Source organism: Eleutherodactylus coqui, chromosome 13, assembly GCF_035609145.1.
Source record: "Eleutherodactylus coqui strain aEleCoq1 chromosome 13, aEleCoq1.hap1, whole genome shotgun sequence".
Classification (NCBI taxonomy): Eukaryota; Metazoa; Chordata; class Amphibia; order Anura; family Eleutherodactylidae; genus Eleutherodactylus; species Eleutherodactylus coqui.
The window spans coordinates 34,828,195-34,851,753 of record NC_089849.1 but is presented as its reverse complement, the minus strand read 5'-3'; the positions used below and the strand labels follow the sequence as shown (position 1 = coordinate 34,851,753).

General features: G+C 45.0%; 1 protein-coding gene across 2 annotated transcripts; it reads right to left on the bottom strand.

The window, feature by feature from the left end:
* Positions 1 to 830: 830 nt before the first annotated feature.
* Positions 831 to 19,862, bottom strand: VPS25 (vacuolar protein sorting 25 homolog). 2 transcript variants are annotated; one of them, XM_066586465.1, is made up of 6 exons: positions 19,728 to 19,862; positions 16,431 to 16,576; positions 14,775 to 14,828; positions 13,060 to 13,148; positions 9,989 to 10,064; positions 831 to 1,383 (listed from the first exon to the last, which is right to left on the bottom strand). In XM_066586465.1, exons 1-6 carry the CDS (start codon positions 19,772 to 19,774, stop codon positions 1,271 to 1,273), a joined length of 525 nt encoding a protein of 174 aa, XP_066442562.1. In that variant the 5' UTR covers positions 19,775 to 19,862; the 3' UTR covers positions 831 to 1,270. The 2 variants fall into 2 exon arrangements, with proteins under 2 accessions (XP_066442562.1, XP_066442563.1); XM_066586466.1 differs by lacking the exon at positions 19,728 to 19,862 and adding an exon at positions 19,327 to 19,518.
* Between the last annotated feature and the right edge of the window lie 3,697 nt (positions 19,863 to 23,559).

Below are 23,559 nucleotides of genomic sequence, written 5' to 3'. Positions count from 1 at the left end.
CGGCAGGGAAGAGCGGGGAGGAACGGAGGGGAGATCTCTCTCTCCCTCCCGCTCACCGCCGCAACTCACCTGTCACCCGTGCCGGCAGCCGAATCTTTAGAGACGAGCGGGCAGGTACTCGAATAAGGCACTACTCGCTCGAGTAGTTTGCCTTATCGAGTATGCTCGCTCATCTCTATTCATGAACCCATGCTAGTGAGTTGCAGGAGCTGGGGAATGTTGCCCCATCTTGTTGGAAAAAGCACTATTCTTTTTTCTGGTGTTCAAACATGTCCAGATAAACCGCGGTATTCACCATTGATTCAAAGTAATTTGGGTTTGGGTTTCCGATACTGTGCACCAGATGCCAATTTTCGGATCGCGCAGTGCTGTTTGCAGTCCACTGCTGAAGGCCACGGATGACTTTGGATGTTCAGATGCCTTGGTTTCATTATGTTTATGATAGACCTGGTTTGGTACCATCTCTGAGCCAGGCTGTGAATGCAACATTTAGCAGGTGGTTTTGTACCTGGGAACTTGTCAATTGATCTGCTTCCCACATAGCCTTCCAGAATAACTACTCGCTGTTGCAGGAAGAACACCGTGGGGTAGATTTAGGAAAGCCATCTAAAAGATAATCTGTCTGTATTGCCAATAGCAACCAATCGCAGCGCAGCTTTCATTTCTTATACCGCCGAGATAAAATGAAAAGGCTACGGCCTCCTCCAAAGAGTGTGATGGCGGGATCAGAGGCGGGCTAGTTTTCCATGGCCCACCCTGTAGTCAGGTGCACTTTAAGTTACCCTCCGTTCCATTATTTCACCATTTTTCAACAAGTAATACCAAACAAATGGGTGGGTCCTGTTTATTATGTACATACAAAGTTATCACATGTGTAATCTTGCTAAATTGTCTATAAATGCAAGATATAAACCGTCAAATCTGTAACATAGTTCAAAGGCAGTGATCAATCTGTAAGCAAAACTACAATCACCGGGGGCTGATATTTTGGCAAATATTTATAACCCGACATAACCTTGGAGCTGATCATCATATTTATTCCCAAAGTATTACCAGATCACTGGTATATATATATATATACACACACTGAATGCAGAGTAAAAATAGGAACTCCTCTGTAAGCGGAAACATCCAGCGAGTACTTTGTTCCAAGGCTTCCACCTTGTCATATACACAAATGTCCAGCAGGTGACAGGAGAACACAACACGCTCCTGTTAGAAAATAGTTCTAGGTCCTTTCAACAGTCGGACAGGACTGGGATAATGATCATTAAAAAAATTTCACCCCCTTGCTGTCGTTTAGTGTAATGATCTCTGCTTTGTGCTCCATCTGCAGGGCTTCCAATGATCTGAGGAGCATTGCTTCATCCAGCCCATGGAACTCTGTAACAAGAAACATCAGGGTCATCACTGGGGAGCAGAGACAACAAGTGGAAGAAATCGCCCCTTAACCCCTTAGTGACGAAGCCTGTTTGCGCCTTAGTGACGGAGCCAAATTTTGGAAATCTGACATGCGTCGTTCAACGTGGCATAACTCCGTAAAGGCTTAACATATCCCAGTGATTCTGACACTGTTTTTTCGCCACATGTTGTACTTCATTTAGGTTGTAAAAAGAGACCGATATAATTTGTGTATATTTATTAAAAGTACCAATATTGGAAAAAAAATTTTAAAAATTGTCATTTTTTCACATTTTCAACCGTAATCTCAAATATGTCCAAACATACTGTACAAATTTTTGATAAGATATGTATTTCCATCTGTTTACTTTATTCTGAATGCACACTTGAAAAACTTTTGTGTTTTTTTTTAACCATTTAGAGGACGTACAAATTTAACATTACTTTTCAGCATTTTGAGGAGCACTTTGTTTTCCTGCACCAAGCCAAGTTTGCAGAGGCTCATAAGTGTCAGAATAATAGATACACCCACAAATGACCCCATTTTAAAAACTACACTCCTTAGTGTATTCACTGAGGGGGGTCATGAGTATTTTGACCCCACCAGTTTTTTTCAGGAATTAGTTCAATTTAGGGGAGAAAAAATACAATTTCATATTTTTGCAAATATGTCATTTTAAAGACATATTTTTTTTCCTATAGAGCCCATGAAAATGAGGATTTACACACCAAAATGGATACCCCCGTTTCTCCCGTGTTCAGAGACATACCCATTGTGGCCCTAATCTCATGTCTGGATGCATAACGGGAGCCAAAATGAAAGGAGTAGTCGGTGTCTTTCGGAACAGAAATTTTGCTTGAAGGCGTTTTAGGCCCCATAGCACTTTTGTAGAGCTCTTGAGTGGCCAAAACCAAAGAGAACCCCCACAAGTGACCCCATTTTGAAAGCTAGACCCCTTAACGAATTTATCTAGGGGTGTACTGACCATTTTGACCCCACAGTTTTTGAATGAATTCAAGCCAAGCAAAAGGAAAAAAATCGTGATTTTCGTTTTTTTGTCAATTCTGTCATTTTAAAAACAGCTTTTTTTGTACAGCACACGCATGAATGAAGCCTTTCACCCCAAAATGGATACCCCTGTTTCTCCCGTGTTCAGAGACATACCCATTGTGGCCCTAATCTCATGTCTGGATGCACAATGGGGCCCAAAACGAAAGGAGTAGTCGGTGGCTTTCAGAACATAGATTTTCCTTGAAGGCGGTTTAGGCCCCATAGCACATTTGTAGAGCTCTTGAGCGGCCAAAATCAAAGAGAACCCCCACAAGTGACCCCATTTTGAAAACTAGACCCCTTAACGAATTTATCTAGGGGTGTACTGACCATTTTGTTCCCACAGTTTTTGAATGAATTGAAGCAAAGCAAAAGGAAAAAATTGTGATTTTCGTTTTTTTGGCAATTCTGTCGTTTTAAAAACTGCTTTTTTGGTACAGCACACATATGAATGAAGACTTGCACCCCAAAGTGGATACCCCTGTTTCTCCCGTGTTCAGAGACATACCCATTGTGGCCCTAATCTTTTGTCTGGATGCACAACGGGGCCCAAAATGAAAGGAGTAGTCGGTGGCTTTCAGAACAGAAATTTAGCATGAAGGTGATTTAGGCTCCATTGCCCTCTTGTAGAGCCCTTGAGCGGCCAAAACGACAGAGAACCCCCACAAATGATCCCATTTTGAAAACTAGACCCCCCTAACGAATTTATCTAGGGGTGTACTGTGTATTTTTACCCTACAATTTTTGAATAAATCTAAGCAAAGCAGTAGGAAAAAAATTACAATTTTCATTTTTTTGGCAGTTGTATCAATTTAAAAACTGTTTTTTTTGTACAGCACACATAGGAATGAAGACTTTCACCCCAAAATGGATACCCCTGTTTGTCCCGTGTTCAGAACCATACCCCTTGTGGCCCTAATCTACTTAAAGGACGCATGGCTAGGCCTATAATGGAAGGAGCACCCGTTGGATTTTAGGGTACAACGGAATAAATTCCAGGCCCCATTGCCCACTTATAGAGCCATTGAGCGTCCAAAACTATAGAGAACCCCCACAAATGACCCCATTTTAAAAACTAGATCCCTTAACGAATTCATCTAGGAGTGTACTGCGTATTTTGACCCCACAGTATTTGAATAAATTTCAGCAAAGCAGAAGGAAAAAATTATGATTTTCATTTTTTTGGCAATTTTGTCAATTTAAAAACAGGTTTTTTTGTACAGTGTACATAGGAATGAAGACGTTCACCGCAAATGGATACCCCCGTTTGTCCCGTGTTCAAAAACATACCCATTGTGGCCCTAATCTACTTACAGGAAACATGGCAAGGCCTGTAATGGAGGGAACACCCGTTGGATTGCAGGGCACAACTGAATACATTCCAGGCCCCATTGCTCATTTGTACGGAATAAAAATTGACTCCCTAAAATTCCCCCCCCCCCCCTCCACGCCCTTTTCGGCGTTCCCCAAATCTTAGATAAAAGTAATAATGTGAACTGTGTGGTATTTCCAAAGACGGGTAATTATGGAGGCTGGTTGGGATGGGCACATAGGGCAATAAAATCGGGTATCCCCCCTCCTCTCATGCTTTTTGGGGGTCATTTTTTTGACCTCAGTGGCGGGGATGGGGTGTAAAAAGTGGCGTTCCGTGAGTCTCCGTGAGATTGATGAGGTGCGGCGGTCTCACACAGAAGGCGCTCAACAAGCTGCTCCTGGAACTGCAGGAAGGCGAGCGTTCCCGGGGCTTCTGGTAAATTGCGTATTACAGGTAGCGGTCTGAATAACGCCGGACTTACACAGCCGTAGGTGGATCCCGGCTGTGACCCTGCGTACGGCCGCGTAATGTACTGCGCATAACTGCGTACTTACACGGGCGGTCATGCGCAGTACACTTTTTTTTTTTGTTGTTTGTATTTCCCGGACCGTCGCTTAGCGATGACACGGGTACCCACAGCCCGTATACAACGTAGTTGCGTATGGGCTGCAGGTATATCCGCGACCATGGAGCACAATGGGCTCTATGTTGCTGTTATCCGCGGTAAAATAGAACCTGCTGCGTTCTCTTTTCTGCGAGTGGATTACGCAATTCCAACCCGCTAATGTGAGCGGAATTGTGTAATCCAATGCGATTGATCTGCGTATTACCGCTAATCAAACGCATGCGGAATCCGTAATTCCTATCCGGTCATGTGAGACCGGCCAAAGGTAGATCGCTACCTTTTTATCACGTGACCGGGGACCGCTCAACGAGGCCACCCGTCACTGCTCCAGGCTCTCGGTGACCAACGGTCGCCGAGAGCAAGGAGATATTAAGTTTCCTGGGCTCCCCGACTCCTGCGCATGTGTGCGGTGTTTTGCCGGCGGTCGCATGCGCAGAATACGGGAAAGTTCACGGAAGAAGATTGGGGTTCTCGGGGTGCAAATATGGAGGCCTCCGGTAAAAAGTTTTATCTCCTCTCACCGATCGCATCGGTGAGGGGAGATGAACCTTCCCCTTTTTTTAACTTTTACATGATCGCCATTATTCTTTGGATAACGGCGAACACGTGATCAGGAACCGCTCACCGCGGCCCTCCGTGAAATCTCCAGGCTCTCGGCTAAGTTTTGTAGCCAGGAGCAGGGAGATTTTAAAAAACCACGGCTTTTGCGCATGTGCCTGCCACATTGGCGAAGGGCGCGTGCGCAGAAGCTGGGGTGAGGTCCGCGGATAAATCCGCAGGCCTTAGGTATGTCATTTCATCCTCCCTCACGGATAATATCCGTGGGGGGAGATGAAACGCAATCTTTTTTTAACTTTTTAAAACTTTTTTTTACTTTTTGCACTTTTTTTTTTTTACCTTTTACCCCCTTTTTCTTTTTTTTTTTTTAAACTTTTTGCACTTTTTTTTTACTTTACATGATCACTGTCATCCATTGGATGACAGTGATCATGTCCCTGGTGACATCCCTCTGCTCTTGGCTACACATGGCAGCCAGGAGCAGAGCAATTTTGAATTTCCCGGGGCTCGAGCCCCTCTGTGCACGCGCCCGATGTCAATCATCGGGCGCGCATGCGCAGACGGGGATTTCGGGTCCCGGGACATCGCAGAGGACCGGGGGTGAGTATCTTCACCTCCCCTCATGGATCCGATCCATGGAGGAAAGGTGAAACTTTACTTTTGTTTTACTTTTTCAACTTTTTCGCGATCACCGCTATCGCAATGGATAGTGGTGATCGCGGGCCCGGGGACCGCTCACAGTGGTCCCCGGTAACACCTCCTGGTTCCCGGCTACCTTCAGGAGCCGGGAGCCAGGAGATTTTAAATTTGCCGGGGACACCCGGGCTTCTGCGCGTGACGTCATCGTCTGGCGCGCATGCGCAGAAGACCGCCGGCGGGTCCGGGAGGACCAGATCTCCGGGGAACACCGCCGACAAGCCGTGTGAGTATTTTCAGCTGCCGTGATGGATCCGATCCATCATAGCAGCTGAATTACTACTTTTTTACACTGTTTTATTTACTTTTTTGCGATCGGCGCTATTCATTTTATAGCGCCGATCGCAATGCCGGGGGGGACTGCCCGCATCCTGGGATGACAGCTCCATGCTGTCGGCTACCTGCAGGCACCGACAGCATGGAGCTGTCACGCCCTCAGGCCAGTGGGCATCAATCCAAAGAGGATGCATAAAACTACGTCCTCTAGGATTAAGGCCCACTTTCTGAGGACGTAGTTTCCCGATGGGGCAGTCGTTAAGGGGTTAAACGTCAACCTAGAAGTGCCTTACGAAGTTAACCCGTTAGGGAACAAGCGGCATAAATACACGGTGCTTGGTCTTCGGCTGATAGTAAAAGAAAGGCTCCTGCAATTTAGCAGAAGCAGGTCCGATGCTCAGCTGTCATAGTGCACAATAAGAGCTATGTAGTCAATAGCGGAATCAGCAGTGCCATTTGCTCTATGATAACCAACGAAGCCCAGTATGGCAGAGCTGCAGGGTTTTATAGCAGACCCCAGCTTAGCTCTGCCAGTGACTACTGTCACTATAGGGCAGAGGTTCCTACAGTGGTCTATATGGATCGAGATGTAAATAGGGGTCCACGTGAGCGGACTCCGTTGAATTCAATGAATGGCTGAGCGCTGTGACCAATCAGAAACAGCCCTTTCAGGAGGCGGGGATTTTTAAATCCCTGCCTGCTGAAAGAGCTTCAGAACACTGCTGCTGGAGCCCTGACAACAGCGGAGAGGTGAGTATACACATTTTTTTACAGAAGCTAGAGATGATATTCAGGGAAGGGCTTATATTTGAAGCCCTTTCCCGAAAATCACTGCGGGGGTTGCCTGGAGCCCATTGCTTTCAATGGGGCGGCGCAGTAGTGCCGGCCCCATTGAAAGCAATGGGCACGGGGCTTCGGTCATGCGTATTTTTAACATGCGTGGAGTGATTTTGTTTTTGCACACATAGGTGCGGAAAAAAACCCCCAAAAAACTAAAAAACACTCGTCTGACTGAGCCCTAAATGGGAAACACTGACATAGAAAAGGACTATTTGGACTTTTAAAAGTAGTACAGAAAGTGAATGTCCCGAAGTCTCTGAAAATGGCTCTACTGCTACTAAATCTAGATAGTTTTTCTAAGCCTACTAGATATCTGATAGGACATGCTCTCATGATGACAAAAACACTCATAGCAAGGAGATGGACCTCTCTCTTGCCTCCGACAATAGAGGAGTTAGAAAAACATATGCAGGAACACCGCCATTATGAAAAATGGTTAGCCATACGCACCAATTCATATCAGAAGTATTTAGGCGTGTGGAAAGGGTGGGTGACATATATATAAAAAAGTGAAAGTCATAGAAAAAGAAATAAGACGTCAAGTTGTTGTTGTTCGTGTTATATGTTGAAACTGATGTTATGTAAACTTATGAGAACGCTTTGTTCGGAGACTATGCAGCAATATATGATAGCATTAAAAACTATTAACATGCTAGCATCAAGAATGTCTATTTATGAATGATGCCTTGTAATTTCTATGACGTTCATATACTTGAATATTGCATTGAGATGTACAAGTTTGATAATTCTCCAATAAAAAATACTAATGCAAAAATATGACTTGGGGGTTTTAATTAACTGTAAGCTTAACTGGAGCAACCAGTGTCAGGCAGCTGCTGCCAAGGCCAATAGGATCATGGTGTGCATCAAAAGAGGTCTAGGGGCACATGACGAGATCATTGTTCTTCCTCTTTACAAGTCACTGGTCAGACCACACATAGAATATTGTGGACAGTTTTGGACACCGGTACTCAAGAAGAACATATCAGAGCTTGAGCGGGTACAAAGGTGGGCAACTAAAGTAATAAATGGAATGGACGGACTACAATACCCAGAGAGGTGATCAAAATTGTGGTTATTTATTTTAGAAAAAAACGGCTAAGGGGCGACCTAATAACTGTGTGTAAATATATCAGGGGACAATACGGAGATATCTCCTCACCTAGTTATACCCAGGACTGTGTCTGTAACGAACCTCATAGGTCACCGTAGCTGGCAGACCCAGAGGCTATATTCAAGCCTCCGGGTGCCATAGCAACACAACAGGACCCTGCAATCACATCATGGATGTTCCGATGGGTTAGAGAGTGAGCCCCTCTCTCTGTTAGCCTTTTACATGCCACGGTAAGAGGTAAGCACTTGAGATTGAAGGTTTCTGTCATCCGACAGCCGAGCACCCGCTCTCCTTAGCATGGGCGACCAGCGCCAAGCTTCTCATGGAGCCAAAGTCAAAAGACGGCGCTGCAGAATAAAGCCCCTTAATGGGCGGTGGTTAAGGTAAACCAGAGTGTTTTGGTCCTAAAGGACCAGACACTTTTTAGCAATTTTATCCATGTGGAGGTTTTATGGCCTTATTTTTTTCTTGGGCTGCAAAAATTACTTTTTCTGCTTATTTTGTCATATATGAGGCTATTTTTGATGCCTTCTTACAAAATTTTTACATTTATAGTTCTTTATTTTTAAAATTTAGATATTTACGCCAAAATAAATTACAGGAATGGGTTTACCATTTTTTGGGATGTTTTGATATAGAATTGGTATAGTTTTGGATGAAATGGTGACTAAGGCGACAATTTACATTGGCGTGGGCAATTTTCTTTCTTTCATATAAATTTTTGTATTTTATTTTGTAATTTTTTAAAAACTTATTTATATAACTACCATAGTTGTTTTAACATCCATTTCCCTTATGATATCATATCAGACCTCTGGGGGACATTCACACTGTTCTGTTCTTCTCTTTTCTACTGTTTTCTACTGTAAGTGGCCCATTGATAGGAGCAGCATCCATAGGAGTCCAGTTACAGGGAAACACATTCCCGTGAAGTGACAATAGTCACTGCTAAGGTTGATCTGGATCTGGTAAGACCCAGCAGCTTTGCCTTATCAGGAAGCACCCGGTGATCACGTGATCGCCGGGACCAATAGAGGAAACAGCACTGCTGCATTCTCTGCATAGCGCTCATTGAGCTCTACGTAGACTTCAAAAGAGAAGGAAGAAGAGTATATTATCAGCATAAAGCTGGCTATATAATTCAAATAGCTGTTGTTTGGCCAATAGCCATCACCCCCAACCTGCCCATGCATGCTCAGCCGAGCATGCATTTGTGTTCTAAATGGGTAGAGCCACTGCCAGACATCTCTGGCTGTGACTTATCACTCCGAGACAAAATGATTGGGCATGTTGAAATAGAACTGCAGGTTTGGCAGACATTGATGTAAATGTTCATGGTCAACTAAACTCAATCATCACGACAGCTCTACTGATTTTGTGTCCATAGACTTGTATAAACAACAGGCTTTACCCTGTTATTGAATTTGCAAGACAACAAAAAGGTGAGATTTAATTCTCTGCAGTCCTGCAAACATACATGACATTGTTTTTCGTTGTAAAAGGAACAGTCCTGATAATCATATTACATGAGATAATCTATGTAGATCACCCTAGGTATGTTAGCACTACATAAAAGACAACTGGAGATATACATTTGGGAACTGCTGTGTATGCATTTCCCTAAATTATCATGGTAAGTACATCAAAAAAAGCTGCAGGTTACAAAAGAATACATTAAAAAGCGAACCTGTTACCAGGGTTATGCTCCCAGAACTATGGGCAGCATGAACCCGGGAGAGGCATGTACAGTGTGCTCACGTCTGATCCATTATCGAAACTCTGCTGCATTTCAAAACATACTTCCAATTCGGAAACTGAATGGCACCCAGAGTCGGGGGGGATCAGGACCACGGCAGCCTCTCTCCGCCTGCAGCATCTACAGTGACAGCTCTCTTGCCATACACAAGCAGGACAGACAGCAGTCAATCTAGAGGGTCCAGGTGGGGAAAGGCTGATGCGGCCCTGCTCACTGTGACTCGGAGGGCCATTTATTTATTTATTCTGTACATACCTGTCCCAGATTCATGATAGCCAGGGTTCGGGCAGCATGAATCTAGTGACAGGTTCCTTTTAAGTGAAAGCTAGAACAAATCTAGCAGGTATTTTTCTTACCTTCTCCTACCGTGTCATCTCCATTAATCAACTCATAAAGCGTAAACACAGAATTGGTCATTCCACTCTTTGAAACCTTGATGGAAACAAATATAACGTATTGGATTTAGAACAGGGAAGAAGTTGTAGGTTTACAATCCACAGTGTGAAGATAGAAACTACTTTATTTTACAGCAGTGCCAATGTAAAGTGTTACCTTCCTTAAGGCCTCATGCACACGGGTGTATTTTTGCTGTGGAATCCGGAGCGGGTGTCCAACTTCGGATTCCACAGCAATAACCCTCCTAAGCATGCGATGGTAAAATGATTCTTCATGCACATAAGCGGAAAACAATTGTGATTTCCACTCGGGGATGAAAAATTGCAGTAAGTTCCATTTTACTGCGATTCCCGCACGGACGGCTTCTATTGAGGTCAATGGAAGCTATGAGACCAGCTGCCTGTTCGCAATTGACATTGTAGACAGAAAGCGGATTCTGCGGGAAAAGCAGGAATTTGAAAAAAAATCTGTACTGTGCATGTCCAACGGTGAGCCGTGCGGACCATCCACAGTACAGAAAAAGAAGAAAAGCAGGTACTTGTGGACACTGCTGCTGCCGGGGTCAGATTCCGCTCCAGACTCCTGCATGCATAATCCGACCTGCCCGTAGTCATGAGGCATATAGGAAACTTGTAACCTTTCATGAGCTCCATGAACTAATGCAAATAGGAGGGAAGCCAGGTTCCAAGTGGTCATTCTTTTGACATCTAATCCACTCCCAATATCACCCTGCTGTGCTCCTGCAAACCAGCCACTTACCAAGCACAGCGGGCTCCTGAGCATGCGCTTACATAATCAAAAGAACTGGTCCCAACCGAAAAGATTAACAAAAAAAAAAAAAAATCCCTGCTTACACCAGCCAGAAATACCCAAATGACACTCATTAGCATACCTTTAGATAGTCTATGGATACATTGGCATATATGTTTGTAGTACTTCCAATTGTAGTGTGCAAACGCATAGAGCCTTGTGATAAAATAGGTTTGACTAAAACGTGCCTGACTACAGGGGAAGTGAAGAAGATACAATTATTCAGCCGATGACTTAAAGGGGTTGTCTCGTGAAATCAAGTGGGGTTCAGCACTTCTGTATGGCCATATTAATGCACTTTGTAATATACATCGTGCATTAATTAAGCCATACAGAAGTTATTCACTTACCTGCTCCATTGCTAGAATCCCCGTCGCCATGGATCCGTCTAAATTCGCTGTCTTCTGGTGGTTTTAGACGCGCTTGCGCAGTCCGGTCTTCTCCCTGGTGAATGGGGCCGCTCGTGCCAGAGAGCTGGTCCTCGTAGCTCCGCCCCGTCACGTGTGCCGATTCCAGCCAATCAGGAGGCTGGAATCGGCAATGGACTGCACAGAGCCCACAGTGCACCATGGGAGAAGACCCGCGGTGCATCGTGGGTGAAGATCCCGGCGGCCATCTTGGTAAAGGAAGAAAGAAGTCGCCGCAGCGCGGGGATTCGGGTAAGTAATAAACTTTTTTTTTTTTTTAACTCATCCCTTGGGTTTGTCTCGCGCCGAACGGGGGGGGCCTATTGAATAAAAAAAAAAACCGTTTCGGCGTGAGACAACCCCTTTAATATGCAGAATTATTATGGTAAATAGTAGTTCCTGTCAGCCACACAGTGCAGTTATGCCCCCTTTAGATGGAATGATTATATTGTTCAGAAAATTGTTCAAATGGACGACAAATGACTGGTGAGAATTGTGAGATTCTTGCTTGTCATTCAGTTTCAGCTGGCACATAAACCAGAGCCGGCTCCGGCACTTATCGTGCCATTTAAACACCGATCGTTAAGTGTTTCACATAGGAATGTCAAATACTGAACGTTAAGCGCCAGAGGACTGCATGATTCTCCATAAGAATAGTGCAGTCTAAACAGGCTACCTGAGCGCTAATGAGCTGGTGATGATGTCATCGGCTCGTTCCGACGGGCAAACAAGAATCGTGAGATTCTCAGCCCACATGAAAGGGCTTTTAGGGTGGCTTTTCAGGGGATGACTCTTGTCCTAATAATTTGCTTGAAAGAGCGAATGGGACAGTCTCTTTTTGTAAAGACAGCCACCAACAGGGTGATAATTTGCTCACTAGTGGTTTTGTTTCAGTTCACCCAAAAAATATTAGTCACTAGTTGATCAAAAGTCTTCTGATGCAAAGTTGCAGATGTTTGTATTTGACCGAGTTGCGAACGAGATTCCCCTGCAAACTGTAGAAGCTGAAACCAAAAATGGCAACAGCACGTAAAATACATTTACTATCAGAGGTCTACATACCTATAATCAATACTCTAACCACATTTAATAATGCAAGGTTCTTGGTATATAATTCGATCGAATTACATTGGCCCATCTACCAACATCCAGGTGACCAAGCTCTCAGATGGGTCCTAACACTAATCCCAAGTGGTAAATCTCAACCTGGGAAAGTTAGGTTCCTACCTCTCAGAATGCGTCTCTCTTGGGACTAAGCCCACAAATAAAATCAGGGAAGATAGGATACCATTCATATGCTCCAGTGGGAGGGACAGAAGGTAAATGGGCGGGTGCAAACGACCAAGTGAAGGCAGCCAAAACTTCACAATATTTATACTAAAAACTGTATCTCGGCAAACGACGAGCACTCTGTGTACAAGCTTTCGAATAGCCGTCTTTCGCACGCTTTAGCGACTTTTCGGAGCGACTATCTGAAAGCTAATTGCTCACTGTAAGGTAAGATAAAGGTAAAGTCCCGAGTAGTGACTGACTCATCTGACTCCTAGAGTGACGTTACATGGTGACATTTTCTTGGCAGACTGTTTTTGCAAGATGGTTTGTCATTGCCTTCCCCAGTCATCTTTTACCCCCCAGCAAGCTGGGTACTCGGGTCTGGAGCTAAAGCTTCAGATTGCATTTCTGCTGCCTTAGCACTCTGTGCCACACGAGGCTCCTCAGTGTAAAGGTACCCTTATATAGTGAACATCTATAAATGTTTGTGAAGAATGGACTTATAAACCAAAATAGGCAGGAAAATTGCTGTATTTACTTACCCATTGGTAAAGAACTTTTCCCCACTCATCCGGCCTTCTCCACATTATTAGGAATCTGGTTTTGTTTTTATCCAACCATTCTAGGTTACCTACAACATAGAACATACAATAATCCTGCAGATCATGTATGACATTGCAGCTGAATGAACACCCTATCCTATAACACAGATCAATGGACTGAAGCATGCATGATCAACACGTTTAATGCTTTTCTCCCCCTCCACCTTCTGATCGGCCTTGTACAACCTTCTCCCCCTTCATTAACTTTAACACTGAATGCATGGGGAGGGCAGAGAGTCCACATAACCAGAGGCAGTGTGATGCTGGACCAATGCCAGAAGCAGCAGGAAAACCAGTTATGGGAAAAGGTTCTACAGATTCTACAGCAGTAAAATCAGAAGAAATATTTAATGAAGACTTTTTAAAATGTTGCTTAACCTCCCTGAAATAGATAAGGCTATATAGGCCATAACTGCGCATATCCTGTACAGTATGTGTATATAGCAGTCCACAGCATATGCTGTGTATAGAGCAGGCTCGGGAGCTGAACCTGCTCCATGCATGGTAGGTATCAGTTGTCTCTGATACCCGCCTGCAACAGCCGTGATCAGAATTCGCTTTAAACCCTTTAAATGCTGATATCGGTTATGTCTGCAGTATTCAAACGTCCCAATCGATCAGGATTTAAATGTCCCAAATGGCCACACCATGATACGATTGTGGGGGTGCCGTGCAGGTGTCATGGCAGCCTGAGGGATGCTGAAGTCCTCTAGAACTGCCATATATTTCTGCCTAATAAGAGTTGCCCTTAGCACATCTTTAATATGAAGACTGTTAAAACACGATATAATGCAATATCATAGTATTGCATTGGACTGTATGAGCGATCAAATTATTACAAGTTCAAGTCTCGTATGGGAACTAATAAAAAAAAGGTAAAAAAAAGCAAACTAAAGATTTCTTAATTATTATAAAGATAGTAAGTTTAAAAAAGCCCTTTCCCAGTCTTTGCATTAAAATAAATAAATGTAAAAAAATCTATATCTATTGGTGTAATTGCATTCAAGGTCCAATGTATTCAAATACTATGTTATTAATCCCACATGTTAAAAACACACACACAAAAAACGACAAGGGCAGAATTACATCCCCAAGAAAAAAACAGAAGAAAAAGTGATCCAAAAATGGTATGTTTCCCAAAAACGATACCAATTCAGGTTGCCCCACAAAAAATGAGCCCTCTCATAGCCACAACAATTGAAAATGAAAGAGTTAATGCAGGTAAAAGATAGAAAGCAATAAAAAAAAAAACAAAGAGTATTTAAGTATTACTATATAATAGAAAGTGTACAAGTTTGGTATCACTGTAATCGTACTGACCCACAGAATAAAGAGGGGAAATGAATAGAGATGAGCGAGCGTACTCGGAAAAGCACTACTCGCTCGAGTAATTTACTTTATCCGAGTATCGCTGTGCTCGTCCCTGAAGATTCGGGTGCCGGCACGGAGCGGGGAGCTGCAGGGGAGAGCGGGGAGGAACGGAGGTAAGATCTCTCTCTCACTCTCTCCCGCCCGCTCTCCCCTGCGACTCACCTGTCAGCCGCAGCGGCACCCGAATCTTCAGGGACGAGCACAGCGATACTCGGATAAAGCAAATTACTTGAGCGAGTAGTGCTTTTCCGAGTACGCTCGCTCATCTCTAGAAATGAACATACCCTTTTTCCTGAGTTCCTCCAAGACCACTTGCACAGACTCCAAGGACAGCTTCCCTGTACAATGTTAAGGGCAAATTATTGCTATATTTTTAGATTTCATTTCGCAGGTGAAACAAGAGTCACTTTTTGTATAAAAGCAATGCAGCTTTGTCCAGATGAAGAAAGAACATGAACACAAACTTCACTAAAATACTATTTGAATAGAAGAATTGAGTTTGAAGGGGTTTTCCGGGACTCCAATATAGACCTGTCTTTAGGATAGGTCATCATTATCTGATCTGTTTGGATCTGCTGTTTGGCACCCCAGCCGATCAGCTGCTTGAAGGGGCTGTACAACAGCCAATCACCAAGGTTCCTGAGCAACAGACCCCCACCGATCAGACATTGATGACCTGTGCTAACGCTAGGACATCAATATTGAAGTCTTGGAAAAGCCTTTTTACTTTGATAACAACTTTTAGAGAGTTTGTTTACAGCAGAAATGTCCAATTCCTTCATCTGAATGTGGTTGTGTCTGCAATATGTGCCTTGATTTTTGCAAACCTTATTCAAATGAAGAGGGCTCATGTCTAAGGGCGTATGTGTAAATTGCTATGGTCTCCCCACAGTGTTTTACCCATTTTGCAGCCATATGCTCAGAAACAGCGTATGGCATTGTGTGTGCCCGCGTATCACACGCACACGGAGATGCGCAGTGTAATTTTCTTTTCCTGTATTTTCTGCTGTTTCAGAGAGGAGATGCGTATGAAAACACTTCCCGTACACAATGTACTGCGATGGATTAAGGTTAGAGATGAGCGAGCGTACTCGGATAAGCACTACTCGCTCGAGTAATTTGCTTTATCCGAGTATCGCTGTGCTCGTCCCTGAAGATTCGGGTGCCGGCACGGAGCGGGGAGCTGCAGGGGAGAGCGGGGAGGAACGGAGGTAAGATCTCTCTCTCCCTCTCTCCCGGCCGCTCTCCCCTGCTCCCCGCTGCAACTCACCTGTCAGCCGCAGCGGCACCCGAATCTTCAGGGACGAGCACAGTGATACTCGGATAAAGCAAATTACTCGAGCGAGTAGTGCTTTTCCAAGTACGCTCGCTCATCTCTAATTAAGGTGCGTTTATGGTACAAATTTTTGCTTGGGCGAATATAACCTTACAGTTTTTATATACTGTGCGACGACTTGATGCATACATAAAAGAATGTTATCTCGCAGGATTTGGTAATTATTGATTATGTTTCCGCGGCTGCGCAGTTAAACTGCCTTGATGATGTGCATGACGCCATAATGGATTTGCATACGATGATGAAGGCAGATCTAAGATGATGTAGGCCCCCTGCCCACAGGCGTTTCGGTATCCCGCAGCAGATCTCCGCTACGGGAGCCGCCGCTTGGGAGCAGGAGCTGGCAGACGAATCTCCGCCGGTCAGTCTATCTGACAGATAGGCTGACCGCGGAGAATCGCAGCAATTCGCAGCATGCTGCGAATTGCCAGCCACAAGCGGAAAATCGCAATGATTCTCCGCTTGTGGATACGGACCGGCGCTTTCCATAGCAACGCTATGGAAAGCCTTACACGGCGTGATTCGCCGTGGACAGGGGGCCGTGACATTTCCTTGGAGTGTTCCTTTAAGAAGCCCTTACATAGAAACCTGTCAAAAAGGATACTTTGTATTTTCTTGTTGTTGAATAACGGACTTTCCTGTATTTCCATTACATTCATAGTGTATAACTTGTTATGGCGGCAGTAAGACAAGACTAGGGAGCTCCATGCCGATAGCTGCTTCTGTCGGGTATCAACATTAGGCTGTAACCTGAAAAAAAAATATGGTAAACATAAAATTATTTTATACCATTTCATAATCTAAAATTAAAAATAATTCTGGAGCAACTTTTTTTTTTTTTTAAAGGGATTCTGCCACAAGGTTCATGACATTATATGACTCAGAGCCGACCCAATGCTGACGTCTTCCCGCCTGCAGCATGAAGAGTGACAGCTCTCTCCCTGTACACCAAAAGGGACAGAGCTGTCAGTCTGCATGTTGTGGGCACTGCTCAGCTCAAACTTCATGAACCCGGTGAAAAAAAAAATCCCTTTTTAACTCTTTGTTGAAATGTTCCTTCTGCAAGCATGTGAGAATACCGACAAGGGGCGTCCTTGACAATGGGGCGTGTCACTATGCAGTCTGTAACTGTTCAATCAGATCTAACACTTTAATCAGTGGCAAAAAGTTGAGGCTGAGCATTGGCCACAGATTGTCATATGGCTTTAGCCCCAGACAATGGGGCAAATCAGTCTGTGGCCACCAGACGTGGTTTCCACTTAGAAACCAGGTCAAGAATTGACATATAATTTCTTTTTCCAGTCCTGCCGATTTCCATAGAATTAAACTTTTATGAATTTTTTAGTTTTTTTTAGCAATTAATAAAACTTTTAAAAATAATTTATACAGTTATTTTTATTATACAGTGATCTATCAGAAGGCCCCCGGTTGCCATGGCAACCGGCAATCTTATTGCGGGAGGCAGTTTGGGACCCCCTGAACATTGATTGGCGCATTTAGAGGGTTAACAGCTCCGATCAGCGGTGCTGCTCATTGGAGCTGTCGTGGGCAGATGCCGGCTGTAAGAAACAGCCAGCACCTTCATTGTATGGAACGGGATCGACCCACGATTTATATCCATGCGTACCCTAAACCTGCAGTATGTAACTGTATGTCTTGTAGCGTTAAGGGGTTAAACCATCCTTTCACTGTTCTTTGAGTAAAAAAGTCTGATTTATTAAAATAACACGTTTTTTATCCTGCATGGTGAACGCCATCAGGAAAGAGAAGGTATACAATGCCAGAATTGTTTTTTTTTAAAATTTGGTTCCCAAGAAAAAAATTAAATAAGTGGCAATCAAGAAGTTTTACGTGCCTCAAAATGGTAACAATAAAAAGTACGGAAACGCCAGCTTGCGAAGCGATAAACAAAGCCTCAAACAGCATGTCACCCCACTTAAGAATATTTAAAAGTTTATCAATATATCATATGGAACATTAGATGGTACCGCTAAAAATACAATTCATCCCACGAATACCAAAATCCTGTATGGCTAGATTGATGCAAAATGTAAAAAAAAGTTATGATTTCTTGAAATTAAGGAGGAAAGAAAAAACTGGGGGAAAAAATATCCCTGTTCTCAAGGAGTTTGGAGGCTTGAAGGGGTATTCTGGGACTTTTTATATTTTGATGACTGACATTTTGAATTCTATGGAAGCTGCGCCTGCAGTACCAACCCGGGCTGCTGCGTTATAATCAAGACATTCTACTTCCTGCACGGACCGCAATGACAGTCGCCTCGGGTATCAGCTGATCGGCAGGGATCCAAGCAGCGAGTCCTCGGAAGACCCTCTACTGATGGCCTGTCACAGTCATAGACAGAAGAAATTTTTCAAAAATTTCAAAAGTCCTGAAATACCCCTATTAGGCCAGCTTCACACGAGCGTAAGAGTATTTGCGTGCGCCTAACCGCTGCGTATTTACGGAATGAACAATGCTTTTTTTGCACGCTCATCGGTGCATTTTACTGCACTTTTACTCCCACGATGCATGTTCATTTGCACGCAGCAAACAAACGCTGGAGGTGTGGCTGGGTAGAATGCCTGTCAGATGGGGGTATAATGTAATAATGTGGCATTACATTGTACTGTATGAACAAACGATCGCAAGTTCAAGTGCCGTGTGGGGACAAAAAAAGTTAAATGTAAAGATTAGTATAAATAAAAAAAAAGCAAAAAAAAAAGCATTCTAAACGCTGCAGATTTTGCGCAACAAATGCATTACACTCGCGTGAATAAGCCCTCAGGCACATTTGTTTTGGGGGGACACGTAATACGCGGTAGTAAAAGCCAATTTACGTTGGGCCATTCAGACCTGCACATTAAAAAAAACGCAGTATATCCTAGTTTGGTGCGTAATACACCAATTATAGGCTATGAGTGCTTAAATTACGCAATACATATGCAAATTATATGCGTATTTGCTACAAACTGTGCGATATGCAGACAACATATGTCCGTGTGAGCCCTTAGGGCTCCTTCAGACAGGCTCACACCTTTTTGCGCACACCTCTGCGCAGAGTATTTGCTTTGCGTACAAGGCTTTCTGGCGTATGTTGGCACTTTTTACTGTATTATTTGTGCAAGCAGTGCATGTTCTTTTGCGCACGGCAGACAAACATCCCGACTTATAAGGTCATTTAACCTAAGGTGTTCCAGATGCGGTTTTTTTTTAATGGACTCATACAGCATATTGCGCACTTCACGCACCTCTCATGTACTTCTATGGGGACCTGCGGTACACAAATGCGCACAAAAGTAGAACAGGACCCATTTTTATTTATTTTGCACGTGCAAGAAATGTCCGCGCCAAAAAGGAAACGTGAATAAACTCGCTGCGTGCAAATACACCCGTCTGCAGTCTCTATATACAGCGATACGGAGAAGCTGCAGAAGACAAACACTGCAAAACGTATAATTAAACCCCCTTGCAAAAATGATCGTCACCCAAAAATACGTACATTTATGTGAAAAAACACGCCCCGCCGTAGGCATCCATAGTCATATATAGTTATAGGCAGAGTGTTAGCGGACTCCTCCGACCGGGCTACAATGGCGTACATTTAACGAGCTCTAATAGAATACATAGGGGGAAGTTTTCCAGTGGAGAACCTATGGAAGGAGAGTAATAATGGCTGCACTCGGCTCACCACCTCCAATACAATGAAACCCTCAAAACCACTACTGGAAGCTGCAAAGTAAGTTCTCCCAGCATTGAAAGTGTTAAACCCCACTCTACTTCCTTGTTTCTAGCGGAACTATTTCGAGAAGCACCTCTATTACAAGGTGGGTGCTCCCCCCTAAACCTTCCCCACTTGTGTCATGCAGCACATTCACCCACGATAATGAGAGGGTCTCTCACGTGTAGAACGGGGGAAAGTTGTACTGCCAAGGCCACTCGAACCCCATCTCTGCTGCGCGACAGAAAATCTCTTCCGGGCAGGAACAGGAGACTCGGCAGCTGGATGGTTCCTGGTTCCGACGTTCCCGAGTGCCGCGAGCTGATTGGTGGAGACGGGCGGGAAAGGCGGGAAGGCCTTGTTGGCATGGTAACAGGGATGTGTGAGGTGAGGGAGCGGGACAGGTGTGAGGCGTGAGGTAATACTAAACATGGACGGCTCGGCTAGGCACGGTAGGCACACCGAGCAGTGACAGTAGCAGCTCTGGAGGCCTGTCATGGCCGCACAGGGCACTTTGGAGCAACTTTTCCAGTTTTTATATTTTTAAACTTATTATTTTTTGTACCTTGGTCAGGTGATGGGTTGCGTTTCGGGATGTTGGAGGGCGCCGTGAGACCATGAAGCCGCGTCGTGATGCGACTTTCACACATCTGTGCGCTTATTAAATAAATGAGCTGTAAAAGTGGCGTAATGCGTGTCGGGGCGGAGTCACGCGGACGTATTTCTGTGCGGATTGATTTCAATGGGTTCATTCTTTTTCGCAGTTTTTTGCGCACACAAAAAGCAAAACGTAATACGCTCTATTTTAGTGCACCGAAGGCTCCATAGGAGTCTATAGGGGGGCACAAATGCCAACCCGATACCCGCGTAACTGCTCTGCGCCATTCTGTGGGAAAAAACATTACGTAATTAATTAGGCTGCACACCTTTATAAACCGCGGCACGGACGTGTCCAACGCCCAGGTGAGAAGGTGCCCGACAGCCAAAGAAGGGCAGTAAAATGGGCAAAAGCTTAATGGTTTTTGGCGCAAAAACGTTGCACTCCCGCGTCTGTTTTTGTGCATCCGCCCCTCTGAGTCCGCCCTTAGACCACGTTCACAGCTGTGCTGGCGCTCAGTTTGGGGTTTACATCTCTGCTCCGTTTTTGGTTAAAAAATGGACAGCAAATGGAAAAGGCTTAGTTTGCTTCCGTTCCGTTAGCTTTCCGGATTTTTTTGGGAGATGGGAAAAAGGCGCAGTCCGCAGCGCGATCGGTCCTGGAAAAAAAAGGCAACCGAAGCGAATTTGAACGCAATTGTTTTTTTGGTTTTTTTTCTATCACTGATTTTGATGGTAAAACCAATGGATCCGTTTAACTTCTCCTTTTCTTTTCGAAAACCGGAAAAAAGCAGCGGAGAGCCGTAACGGGGCCCAAACGCAGACGTGTGAGGGGCCTGATGAACAGGCGACTGATGCAGGAGCGGTATTAGGCTGGGTTCACACCGGGCGGATTTGCCGCTGAAATTCTGTCTGGAATTTTGCCGCGGCAAATCCACCTGCGGCCGCTAATCCCGGGGTGAGCCAGCCATGGGGACGAGATTTCTCAGAAATCATTTCCACATGGGACGGCGAAGCTGGCGTTGCGGTTCAGATTTGCCGGCCGTAGCATGTTCATTTTTTTCTTCTGTTGCGGCCGCGCTCTCCTCTATGGGAGCGCCGGCCGCAGCGAAAAAATGTGTGTGGTCGAACTGCTTCAAAACGCGCAGCTAAGTGCCGCAGGTTTTGAAGCAGCGCTTTCCGGGCGGAAATTTCAACCGGGATTTCGGCGTGTGAGAATCCAACTTTAGCCTTCTGAATTTGGTGCAAAACTCTGCAGTATAGTCCTCGTGCCCACGGCACGCGCAGGTTTTTCATGTGAATATATGCAGCCGATTCACTGGGAGTCGTCATTAAAAGGATTTTTAATTGATGGCAGGAAATCGAGGATTGCGTATTTTTTCCTGTGTGGATGCAGTGCGGATCATCCTCGCGGAAAATCCGTAACCCCACCCCCAGCCTTTTCCCCACCTCCCTAGGCCGCCTGCACATGGGCGGAAATCCCGCCGCGGGATTTCCGCCACTGAAAGTTTGCATAGGAGTGCATTACAATACGCACTCCTATGCAGACGGCCGCGGTTTGGCCGCGCGAAATATCGCACGGCAAACAAACCGCGGCATGTCCTATTTTTGTGCGGGGCACGCACTCACCCTGCCGCCGGCTCCGGTCTGCGCATGCGCTGGCTGCGCGGCAGCCGGCACATGAAAGAGCCGGGGCCGCCAGGCGCGGGAGAGTACGCGCTCGTCCCTGCAGGCTCTCGGGTCGGGTCCCGCGGCGAGAATTCTCGCTGCCGGATCCGACCCGCTCGTCTGCAGGCGGCCCTAATTGATTTTAACCTTCAAATAAAGGTTAATCCGCAAATGTATCCGCTCTATGGAACCTTCATTTAATCGCGATGCACGAACTTGCGCCTTTCTTGTGATGCGATGTGCTTTTAACATTAGAAAGTCCTATTGTCTTTCTCGCGAGAAAATCTCAAGCAACAGCAATGTTTTTTGCGAGAAAAAGCTGTGACGCTCAGACATCTCATAAGCAAAATTGAGATATTGCCACGATTTTCTTGCGATCGCCCGTGTAAATCTAGCCAAATACATGTAGATTGTGTAGCACTCTCTGCAGAAGAAAAGTTGTATGTGAGAAAATACCTTTAGGGCTCGTTCAGATGGATGGATGTGAGTTGCTCACGCAACTTGCATCGAACGGCAGACAGACTCATGCCTGTGGGTTGTCTGAGCTGCGGGCATTGGATGCCATACTCTCATGTGTGATACGGACCAGAATAGGAGAGACAGTAATTCAGTTCCACGTGGACCATCGCTTTGCGTCAAAAATAAGTCATGTAACTAGTGTAATTGGCTATAATGGGTCAGTATGCACTCTGTAAAATACATACACAGCCCATGGATGTAGGGGTGTATCTACAGGGGCTGTAGAGGTAGCACTTGTTGTCGAGCCCTGGAGCCCTACGAGGCCCAAAGGCTGCTGTATCACATAAGAAAACACCAGTATTAGAAATGACAGATGGTAGGTAAGGGGCCCTGTTACAGAATTTGCATTGGAGGCCAAGAGCTTCTAGTTACGCCCGTGTGCATGGGCCTTAGGTTGCCTTCTCATGCGACACAAATGCTGTGGGGTTTCCTCACAGAATTTGTAGTCCAAGTTATGTGGACGAGATGTAAAAGCACTCTTTCACATGGAGTTGGAGAATTCTGCACAGAATCTGCAGCATAATTTAAACTAGCTGATATACCCGACTTCACCTGAGTTAATTTGTTATGGGTGATTACCTGTTGTTCGCACTGAAAATTTTATGAAGTCGTGGTTATTTTAGAGGAACAGAGGAATACAATATGTATACACTTAGAGGAGCGTTAGATTCTCCTCAGACTGCGTGTACCAATGTCCCTCTGCAAAATGTGCCACCCCTCCCACTCTTCTCACTTTTTACCTTTAAAGGTAACGCCTCTTTTTATTCAAATTCACCCCAAAACTGGAGGTTGCAGCCCGTTCTTAGTCTTAAAGGCATGCTCCATCCCTGCAGTCCATGGCCGCCTCCATATGTACTTTACAGCCTTTCAGTATATACACATAGAGGTGAAGTAGATTCTCCTCAGTATACAAATAATTTCCCTAGGCTTTATGGTTTCTAAGAAAATAACTATCTCATGTATCGCAGATTTTCACAGTTTTTCATGCTTAGAATTGAATTGAATATTGAAGTTGCAACCCCTTTAGGCCTCATGTCCACGGGGAAAATCAGTCCCGCCGCGGATTCATCATGGAGAATCCCGCAGCGGGTCCCTCCTGCCCCACGGACTTGAGGCTAAAAATAAGAATAAAGTCACCTGTCCGGACGCTGCGGATCTTCCCTCCGTCGCGGCCGGGTCTTCTTTCTACGGCCCGGCGGATGTGCTCGGCACGTCGGCAGCGTGCCACAC